Source organism: Elephantulus edwardii, unplaced genomic scaffold (assembly GCF_000299155.1).
Source record: "Elephantulus edwardii isolate Elephantulus edwardi_28Jun2011 unplaced genomic scaffold, EleEdw1.0 scaffold00268, whole genome shotgun sequence".
NCBI lineage: Eukaryota > Metazoa > Chordata > Mammalia > Macroscelidea > Macroscelididae > Elephantulus > Elephantulus edwardii.
Window position 1 is genome coordinate 1,465,252 of NW_006400018.1, and position 10,864 is coordinate 1,476,115.

The 10,864-nt window shown below is 57.8% G+C and overlaps 1 protein-coding gene across 1 annotated transcript in view; it reads right to left on the minus strand.

The window, feature by feature from the left end:
* DAGLA (diacylglycerol lipase, alpha) overlaps positions 1-3,911 on the minus strand; it is a 28,474-nt gene extending 24,563 nt beyond the window's left edge. Inside the window, exons 1-2 of the mRNA XM_006899835.1 lie at positions 3,773-3,911; positions 2,244-2,455 (exon numbers count right to left, since the gene is read on the minus strand). Coding sequence (XP_006899897.1) covers positions 2,244-2,455; positions 3,773-3,867 — 307 coding nt within the window. The 5' untranslated portion in view covers positions 3,868-3,911. The remainder of the gene's footprint in view (positions 1-2,243; positions 2,456-3,772) is intronic.
* Between the last annotated feature and the right edge of the window lie 6,953 nt (positions 3,912-10,864).

Genomic DNA, 10,864 nt, shown 5'->3' on the forward strand with positions numbered 1-10,864 from the left:
CCTAACTCTAGCTTAATTCTTTGCTTTTAAATTTAAATTTGTTATTAATTTCAGTAAAAATTTAGAGTCTTTGGATTTCCATTCATTCATTGTTGCACATTTCTCCCCTCCCAGCCCCCCCTCCCCAGAACACTACCCTCTTGGAAAAGTAAAATTCTTTCATGGTTTTACAATCCCTCCCCCAGGTCCACTCCACCATGCAGCCTTCGCTCTGGACTCCCGTCATGACAAAAATACCTAACCACATATCCCTTTTAAACAGTTTTCTCCCTCATCTGTTTCAGTGCAGTAAACATTATTGAACCCATTTTTCTCAGTCTCTCCCCAACCCCAAGGTCAGTACAACAGTGGCACCATGCAGTATTTGTCCTTTTGTGACTGTGATACTTCACTCAGCATAATGTTCTCCAGAGTCACCCATTTTGAATAATATCGCATGAGTTCCTTGTTTTTCAATGCAGTATAGTATTCCATTGTGTGAATATACCCCAGCTTCTCTATCCATTAGTTTGTTGATGGGCACTTAGGTTGTTTCCAACTCCTTGCTACTGTGAACAAAGCTGCAATAAACATGGGTGTGCATCTAGTTGTGCCACCTTGAGGGAGCAAGTTCAACCCCCAAGGCCTCAGTTTCCTCAGCAGTAAAAGGAGACTAATAATTGCTCCTTCCTATGAGTTAACAAAGTTAACCCTCAACAGGATGGGTTGGCAGTGACTGTACCAGCAGACTTGAGGGTCTCAGGGATCGTAATGATGGCACAGAACAGGGCAAGAGTTGAGCTGTTGTTTATAGGGTCAGAGTTGACTCATTGGTAACAAATGACGAATTAACATATGCAAAAGGACTTATTATGGAGCTTATTCATAAAAGCCAAACCCAGGGCCATCGAGTTGATGCCAATTTACAGCGACTTTTCCACTGAGTTTTCGACTGTCAATCTTTATTGGAGGGGACTGTCCACCTCCCTTAGAGTGGCTGATGGATTCGAACAGTCAGCCTCTTGGTTGGTGGTCCGACACTTAACACACTTGGCCACCAGGGCTCCTTAGCAGGGAACACGGTGAGTAAAATACAAGCTTTTTCTCTGAGTGACTCAGAAGAACCTGCGTTGGGGAGAAGGCCCAATGGAACCAAAGTCCAGCCCAGGCTAGCTCGTGGGGGACTGGCCAGGCTTCTTGGAGGTTCTAGAAAAGGGGTAGCCTGTTTTGAGAAGCACCACAGAGCACCTGAAGAGATGCACAGGGTCTACAAGCTCCCAAACGTCTATAAAGGCCAACAAGGAAACAAGCTGCCTGGGAGTCTGTTTGACAAAGCTGCGCTGCAGTCCGAAAGGCACACAGTTCGAGGCCACCAGCAGCTCCATGGGATAAGGACATGTAGTCTCCTCCCGTGCGATTAATTGCCTCTGAAAACCTGCCTGAGGGTCAGCTGTGGGTCAGTTCTGACTCGATGGTATAGAACAACAACAACAAACCTTATTGGAGCAGCTGCCTCATCGTTCTCCTGCAGAGTGGCGGGTGGATCCAAACTGCAGACCTTTCACCTCGCAGCCCACAGGGACCCCACAGTGTCAGTTGTTATTGTAAGGTACCCCCAGGGCAATGAAGAGTCATGGCGACCGTATGAACACGGATTGGGACCTCATCCTCTCTTGCAACGTCCTCACTATCTCTTGTGCCCATTTCCCCCCAGCTTTTTTGGGCTACAGTCACCGTGTGAATCCGTCTCACTGAGTGTGCCCTCTCTGTGGCTGATTCTCCACTTTTCTTAACATGATGACCTTTTCCCAGGACTGACCCCTCCAGACGACAAGCCCAAAGGACCTGAGATCAAGTTTCACCACTCACCTCTCTAAGGAGCTCCCTGGCTGCACGCACTTTCTCCAAGACAGATTTGTTTACAACGCCAAGAGTAACTATTTCAGACTCTGAGGCTTATTCTCTGTCATAACTACTCAATTATGTCAATTGAGCCCCGAAACAAGTATCAACAATATAGAAATGAATGTGTTATAATAAAACTTTATACAAACAAAGGGTGGGACAAATGTGGACTGAAGGCTATGGTTTCTTCAACCCTGGCACATAAGGATTGGAACTTGGGTCTGTGTGGTGCATGGTGATACCTGGTGCTGGCACAAGGCCTGCTCACAGCATGTGCTCAGCATGGACTGAAGGAATGAAGGGACACGAGAGGAGGGTGGGCACCACGGTGCCCGTCCACCTCGGCCGGTGACCCTTACCCAGGCGCACGTACAGCACGTACTGCATGGAGTCGCGGGGCTCCGTGTACAGGATGCCCCCGCGCATGCTCAGCCAGATGATGGCCATCTCTGCGATCATGCAGCTCAGCAGGATGCCCAGGTAGCCGCGGCCGTGGTCCACCAGGTTCAGCGAGCAGGCCTCGTGCGGGTTGTAGACCAGGCCGAAGAGCACCACAGAGAGGATCACAAACCTGCAGGGACACTGTGTGACAGGCCCGGCCCACCAGCCCGGCCAGACAGCTGCCCACTGCCCACACACCAGCCCGGCCGGACAGCCGCCCACTGTCCACCCACCCACCAGCTGGGCCGGACAGCCACCCACTGCCCACACACCAGCCCGGCCGGACAGCCACCCACTGCCCACACACCAGCCCGGCCGGACAGCCGCCCACTGCCCACCCACCGGGTCGGACAGCCACCCACTGCCCACACACCGGCCCGGTCAGACAGCCACCCACTGCCCACACACCTGCCCGGCTGGACAGGCTGCCCACTGCCCACATACTGGCCCGGCCGGACAGCCACCCACTGTCCACCCACCCAACAGCTGGGCCGGACAGCCACCCACTGCCCGCCCACATACCGGCCCGGCTGGACAGCCAGCCACTGCCCGCCCACACACCAGCCCGGCCGGACAGGTTGCCCACTGCCCACACACTGGCCTGGCTGACAGCCTGCCCACTGTCCACCCACCCACCAGCTGGGCCAGACAGCTGCCCATTGCCCACCTGCCTGCCTGCCCACCGCCCTGTTGGACGGCACCCACCACCTGCCCACCTGCCTGCCAGCCCAGCAGCCTGGCCAGACAGTACCTACTGCCCACCCACCCACCAACCTGGCTGGATAGCCACCCACTACCTGCCCGCCTGCCTGCCAGCCCACTGCCCTGCTGGATAGCCACTCACCTGCCTGCCCACTGACCTAGCTGGACAGCCACCCACCACTCATCCACCCACCCACTGGCCAGCCAGACAGCTACCCATCCACACCCACCTATCAGCCTGGCTGGACTGCCACGCACCACCTGCCTGCCTGCCCACCACCCTTCTGGACGGCCATCCACTGCTCACCTGTGTGCCCACTGGCCCAGCTGGACAGCCATCCACCCGTCATCCACTGGCCCGGCTGGACAGCTGCCCACCCACCACCCACCCACCAGCCTGGCTCAAAAGCCACCCAGCGCCCACCTGCCCACCTCCACCCCCCACCCGCGGGCCCTGGACTTGGACGAGGGAGGGCACTACTGCCAGGTGACAAGTACTCTTCCAGTGAGACCCCTTCCCAGCCTGGAGCTAGTGACTCCAAGGGCCTGGGCAGCCAGACCTGGGGAGCAGGGACGGGGAAGCCTGGGAGACAGCTGTGAGGAGGCAGAGGCAGTAACCCTGCTCAGAGCTGAGGTCAGACCTGACGTGGCCAGGACAGACACTCTAAGGGACAGGACAGGGGTTCAGCAGGGAAACCATCTGGCCCTTGCCCAGAACCATGCCAGGTGCAGGCCTGAAACTCACCAGGTGGTGTGCAGGAGGAAGAGGAAGATGGCTGGCAGGACGAGGTCATCACTGCCCACAGACCAGCGCCGGCGGAACACCACGATCCCGGGCATGGCTGGTGGCTCTGCAGAGGCTCAGCGGGCCTGGCGCTCACCTCCTGGGAGGAGGCAGAGGACACTGGAGCTGCCTGTGTTGCCAGGCTGCCTCCAGGGGTCACCAGGCATCTCTGGTGCAGGTCACCTGTCCCAGCTTGCAGGGCCCTCGCCAGGCCCCTGGAAATGCTGACCCACCTCTCCACAGGCCCAGGTCCACCCTGCCTGGCCCAGCCCCACCCTGCCTTCCCCAGTCCCAGAACCAACACCACGGACCTCAGCACACAGACTTGGCATTGGCCTACCCTAACCCTGGGGTGCTGGCACTGGCCCCCAGGGCACCAGCTTCTGCCTGGAGTTACCCTGACAGTGAAGACCTGCACCGCTGAAGACTTGGATTCCCCTCACCTCTTCTGTGGGATCAGCACCCCCACCCTCCACTGTCCTTCTCTACAAGAGCTGGCCTAGTGCACACAGTCCTTGAAGGGTGGGCAACTTCCTAGACCAGGCTGGAGCCTGGAAGCAGGAGGCCGAGGGCCCAGAGACGACGAGGACACAGCCCGTGTGTGGTCAGGGATGCACTGACTGAGCAGAAGTGGGGGCCCGCACACAGTAGGTGCTCAACCGGCATCTCACTTTCCTGGAAGCCTGCAGCATGGCCTTGGCCTTGGATTTCTACCAGTGAACAGAGGTCCTCAGCACAGCACAGCCTCATAGGAGGAAGGATGTGGTCCAGGTATGGGGCTGGGAGGATGGCCTGAGGCACCCTCACCATGCAAAGAGGCAGCAGGAGCCTCTGCAGGGTGACCTGTGCTCCGGGGACACCTCCCACAACGGGCCCCAGAACAACTCTGCATAGTTAAGTCCCGATGACCACCACTGGCACAGAAAGCAGGGTCCCACCTAGGAGCCCCAGATAACAGGCGGCTGCAGGTCAGAAGGCTCCCCACAGGGGGGTGTCCCAGGCAGACCACTGTGGGGGCAGGGTGTCCTGTGGGTGGGCAGGTGCCCTGCTCCAGAGGCAGGCAGCATGTCCTCCTCTCCTGGGTGGTGGCTCTGGGGAAAACATGTGTCCAAGGTGACTGGCATCACTCGGGAAGGATGTGGCCAAGTCTCGCTCAGCCAGTGGGCACAGCCCTCTGGGAAGACGAAGGTGCATGGGGGCTTGGAGGCCGGCCAGCATGCCCAGTGCCCACCCAGCTCCCTGCGCCTGTGTGGCCACCTGGTACAGCTCTGCCTAGAGGCTCCTGTGAGCTGCTGGCTGGGCGGATGGCGAGCCGTGCCTACTCCTCCCCCCCTCAGGAAGTGACATCATCCACTCTCTCTGAGGTGAGCTCAGATGCTTGGCTGCTGGGATGCCGATGGTGGAAGAACTGGGAGCAGCCAGGAGGGTGGGCTGGGGGTAGGGGCCTGGGCCCTGGTGCTGTGTGGGACAAGTGGCTGAGTGCAGGGTTTCAGGTTCGAAGTGATAGGACACTTGGGGGCTGGGGCAGGACAGAGTTGTGGCACCTCCCCACCCCTGGGGTTCAACTGTAAGGTACATGCAGGGGGTGGCTCAGGGGCCATCAGGGGCCAGCAGTCCTGGCAGGTGCTGTAGTTTCCCACCCTGCTCCAGCCAGGGGTCCCAGGGGCAAAGGAAGGAGCAGTGCCACCTTGTTCGCTGGTAGACCCCAGGAAAAGTTCTCCCCATCACCTAGAGGGGACCCTCCTCTTATGTGCATGCCTCACCTCCCGGAGCACAGTCTAGCTAACCCTCCCTCTCACACCTACCATCCGCTGAAGGCCCACAAATTCACGCTCCCAGCCCCTTGCCCTGCCCTCGGCCTGCCCTCCTCTGCCTGGTGAGCCAGCCTCTCTGGCGGGGGGTCAGCAGTCCTTCTCTAGGCTGGGAAGCCAGGGGAGCGTGCCCAGGCCCTGCGGGGAGGCAGGACTCTGGAGGTAAAGGGGGGTTTGGCTGGAGGCAGCGACTGGTTCTGGGGCAACCAGCCAGAGCCCAGATTTAGTACCCAGCCTGGTCACATGGCGGGTTCCTGCACTCACGACCAGTCCACCTGCAGGGCCACCCACTGACGGCAAGACTCACTGGTGCTGCCTCAGTTTCCTCATCTGTACACCGGGGATCATCCTTGCTCCTGTGATTCTGAAGCATCAGGTAAGGGAACCTTGAAGCTAAGAGGTCATGGCATCGGGTGAAGCAGCAATGAGGGCTGTTCCGGGTGGGGGAGGTTGGGGTGCATGTCAACCCCCAGGCAGCTTGGCTGCCCTTCCCCTGCCTGGGGGAGTGGCTTCTCCAGCTGGTCACCAGCAGGTCACAGTCTGGGATGGGGGTGGCAGGGTCTGTGACACTGCTCAGGGCAATGGGGAGGGGGGCTCTCCGTGCGGACCCATAAATCTCACGCTGCCGTTTTTAACTGCTGAAAAGCGCTCTTTCTCTTGAGACCCCAGCCCATCACAAAGGGGGTCTGTTCCCCTTCTGGGATGTGATTTCATCTGGAGGAAATGTCTCAGGCGGAGGAGGGCAGAGGCGACTTCCTGGTCTGGGGCTGCAGCAAAGCCCCACCCCTGCTCGCCTCCCCTCAGGCATGGGATAGAGCGGAGTCAGTGGGGAGGTCGGGGCTGCCAGCCCAGGTCACAGGGGTGCTGCTAGGGCAGCCGTGGGCTCCAGCCAGCAGGGTAGGCAGGGGGGTGCTGCCAGCCTGGGCAGGCGTGAGTTGGGCTCAAGGATGGGGGTCCCCCTCACACAAACAGAGTGGCTTATGAGACCTTATTCCTTGGAAAGGGATATCATGTCAGTGAAACAGAGGAAGACCCTGAGCGAGATGCATTGACACAGTGACTGTAGCAATGGGCCCAAGTGTGTCAGAGATTGTGAGGACGGCACAGGACAGGCCAGGGCTCACAGCTGTTGTTCCCAGGGTCGCTATGGGTTGTATTTGCCTTGAAGACACCTAACAACAACAACAAGAGATGGTCAAGCCCCACTCTCAGGACCCCAATTTCCTTGCTGGTGATTCAGGACCTTGGGTTAAGTACCAGCTGGTCCCTGTTTTAACATGCACATGCAGACCCCCGACATTCAAACTCTTCCCAGGCTCCCCGCAGCCTGCAAGGTAAAATCCAAGTCACTCAGACGGGTGGTGAGCACCTCAGTGCCAGCCTCTACCTGCTGTGCCGCCTGGACACCAGCCATGTCCACGCTAACTGCACGCACCTTGCTCCAGGTGCAGGAGGGCACCGCCCCGCCCCCCCCATCCTGCATGATGACAGGCAAAGACCTGCCCTCGGCCAGTGAGCTGCTTCTGGCTGAGGAAGGGACCCTGCCCGTTGTCACTCCACCAGCCCTTCCGAAAACACCTCTTTCCTGAAGGTCTCATGCTTTGCTGACTCTGTTTCTCTGCCTGGCAATTCCTCATCTCTCCAGGCCAGCCAAAATGTCACCTCCTCTCTGAAGTCCTCCTGGACAACTCCCGTCCACCTTGACCTCCTTACAGAGCACAGCTTGCAACCTCCACCTCCTGGCCACAGTCTCAGCCACCTTGCCAACGCCCTGCCCACAGCAGTCCCTGCAGGATGACCACAGCTTACTCCTTTCCTGAGCAGCCCTGGCCGAGCACCAGCCCCCTCTCCACCCTCCAGCCCACTCAGCGCAGCTCCCTGCCCTGCCAGGCCTGTTCCACCACATCGGGGGGGGGGGGACCCTGGCTCCTCCCCCCTTTGTGGTTCACACTATTCCCTTTGCCACAGTGGTCCTCCCCCCACCGCCTGCCAGGCTGAGATCCCAGCCCAGCCTGGCCCTGACCACTTAGTAATGAGTGGTCTTCTCCTCAGCCTGTAGCCTCTCCATCTGTGAGATGGGGAGACAAGCACCCCAAACAGGTGACTGAGGGGACCTGCACAGGTCTTGGCCTCCTAAGGATCATTCCAGAACGTCTGGGCAGGAGGGGTTGTGGCTCTTAAGGGCAAGAAGGGGTGGGTCGGGAGGGGTGCTGCCCTGGGGTTTCATCATTGCAACAGAAAGAGCTAAACAGGTAAGTAAAGGCCCTGATGTGGCCTGCATGGGCCTCGTGGCCTGACCCACAGGTGTTCCTGGGGCTTGGCCAGGGAGCAGGCGTCAACAGGGGTCTACGGCCCTGGACCCAGCTGAGGGGTACTGACTGAGGGCTCATGGGAGACTGGGTTAGACTTGAGGCTGGGCTCCAGCCCCCTCCACAGTGAGACAGGAGGTATCCTTGCTTGCCTGCAGGGGGTCTGGGTAGTGGAGTCAGGCTGAAACTGGGCTTACCTGGACAGGACAGTGCCCCCTCTGGCCTCGGGGCCAGCCTATGCGGTTTCCCCGCATTGAGCTGATGTGGAGTCTGGAGGACTCAGAGCCACCCCACCCCACCCCCGCGGCCGAATCCTCTGAGCGGCAGTGATAATGCAGGTGGTCCAAGCACTCAGCCCGCAGAGGGAGGGGGCATGAGAACACGTGCTCTGAAAACACATGCCAGCCCAGGCTCAGCTGTGCGACCTTGGACTTCACCTCTCTGTGCTCCCCCCCTCCTTCTGTTCCTTTGCCTCTAAAGGGCTCCTGTAAAGATTACAGCCTGGGAAGCTGCATGGGGCAGTTCTGCTCAGTCACAAGGCTTCTGGGTGTGGAAAATGGACTCAAGAGCACCTGACAACAGCAGTAAGACTGGAGAAAGAGGGTATCTCCCTCCGAACTGTTGGAGGGTCCAAAGGTCAGTCATCTGTGGGGAAACACTTAAAATGTGACTGTCACATACACAGAACCACACCCCCACGCCCTGTCCTCCTCCTCCTCCTTCCTCCTCCTTCTTCTTCCTCTCTCTCTCTCTCTCTCACACACACACACAAACACACACACACACACACACACACACACACACACACACACACACACACACACACACACACAGTAATCAAGCCAGTTCTGACTCAAGGCAGCCCTCAGTTTCCACGCTATAAATCCTATAGGAAGGAGACCGCCCACCTTTTTCCCATGGAGTGCCTAGCAGATTCAAACCATCAAGCTTTCCATCAGCCGCACAACACGTAACACAGCACGCCACCAGAGCTCCTTAGCAGGTCCTCAGCAAATAAACGCCAATTTGCCAGTTACTATTTCTATTTGAGAAGAACTCGAGGCTTAGAGAAACCCTTTCCTGGTGCTGTCTGAAGCTCCACCAAGTGCAGAGTAAGAAGGGGCCCCAAGGACAGTGCTGTCCCCACCCCCCATGTTCTGGGCAAGGTCACTCATGCCTGGAGAGGGCACTGGTCTGCCCAAGTCACCTGGCTGGAATGAGGCTGGTTGCTGAGGCCCCTGAACCCCCAGGATCATCACCATGGGGGTGTCTGGGCAGCCAGAGACATCCACTTCCTACTCAGCCCCCTGGGGAGGTGGTGTCATTAACACAGGGTTACCCCAGGGAGCCTGGCCGAGAGCCTCTCGTTCACACCCCAAAAGACACAGATCCCTTGCAGAAGCGGGAAATTCCCCAGGAGCCCCCTCGGTGGAGAGAAATCTGCAAGGAGGCATCAGCATTTCCGCTTTTAAACAGCAGCCTACAGCCCGTCTGGAGGAGCAAAGACTTTCAGATCCAAACCCACCTCCCCGGGCCCCCATCCTTCCCTCGCCTGCTGTGGCTGGGGACGGTGACAGGTCCAGCCCCACCCTACAACTGCCCAGTCTCTTGGTCAACTTCCCTGGGGCTGGTCCCTGCTGGGCCTCAGTTTCCTCATCTATGGCATAAACAGCCTGGGCTAAGTAGGAGTCTTGGTTTGGGATTTATGCAGCTGTTTATCTGCTTGCAGCATACGGCCATGGCTGGCTGTGCCTTCCAGGAATCACACACAAAGCAAAGGTAGTCAGCATACAACAACTTCAGAACAAAAAAGAAATGTAAACAGAAGGGTGAGGGAACGAGTTCAAGTGTGCAGAGATAAAGGCCCACAGAGTTGCTATGTGTAAAACCAACTTTAGATCCCAAACTCCCTCCCTGGCAGCCAAAGGGAAAAGGGAAACTGGATGGCCTGTGAGAACTTCCACTCTATGCATGTGCGCTGCAGTTCCGAAGGCCCGCGGTTCAACTCCACCAGCTGCTCTTCGGGAGACGGATGGTCCCTCTCCTCCTGAGTGATGAACTTCCTCTGAAAACCCGCTGGAGGGTCAGCTGTGGGTCTGTCCTGACTCTACAGTCCACAACAACAACATCATGAGAAGTTTTAGCTGGGTGGGGTGCTATGAGTGTCTGAGGGTCCTAGCCTCCCACTTCCGTAGTGTCTGGGATCTTCAGGGGTGGGGTTCCACCAAGGGTGGGAAGGACCCAAGCTGCCTGCCATGCCCTCTCGACTGGCCTGGTTCTCTGTATGAGGAGCTGGTGGCTTGTTTCGTCCCAGGGTCTTGAATAAAGTGGGGGGTTGGCTAGCATGCAGGATGAGTCTCAGCCTCTGGGGGTACTCAGAGCCCAAACTTCAGCTTGTGGGAATGCACAAAGGCTCCCCTGCTCGTCATCGAGGCTGGCACGTGGTTCCTGCTCTTCACAGTTGGGGCTTGGGTGGCGGGTTCAAATCCCAGCCTCTCTGCTATGTAGCAGGCAGATCCTAAGAGGGTGGTTAACTGCTCTGAGCAGTGATGCTGTCGGTAGTGACAGAGCGTCCAAGACGGAAGTGATGAACCCAGGAACAAGAGTCCTGACAGGCTATGTTATGACACAGAACTGCATGACACTGAAGGACACTGCAGGTCTCCAGGGGCATGGGGAGTGGCAGCTGCTGGCCACCGTGGGGTTGGGGCTGCGTGGTTACCTAACATACCTGAACTGCCCACCATGTCTTTAGCTATCAGTTAAGCCCCTTACAAAGCCTGATTTACCCCTCAGAACTCGTATGATAGGTACCAACCCCCTCTCATCTTACAGATGAGCAAACGGGGGCTCAAAGTCTGCCTATGGTCCCACAGCCTGTTTCCAGTACCCATGTGTTAACACTGTGCTTCTGATGACAAGTTAGTGCCGAT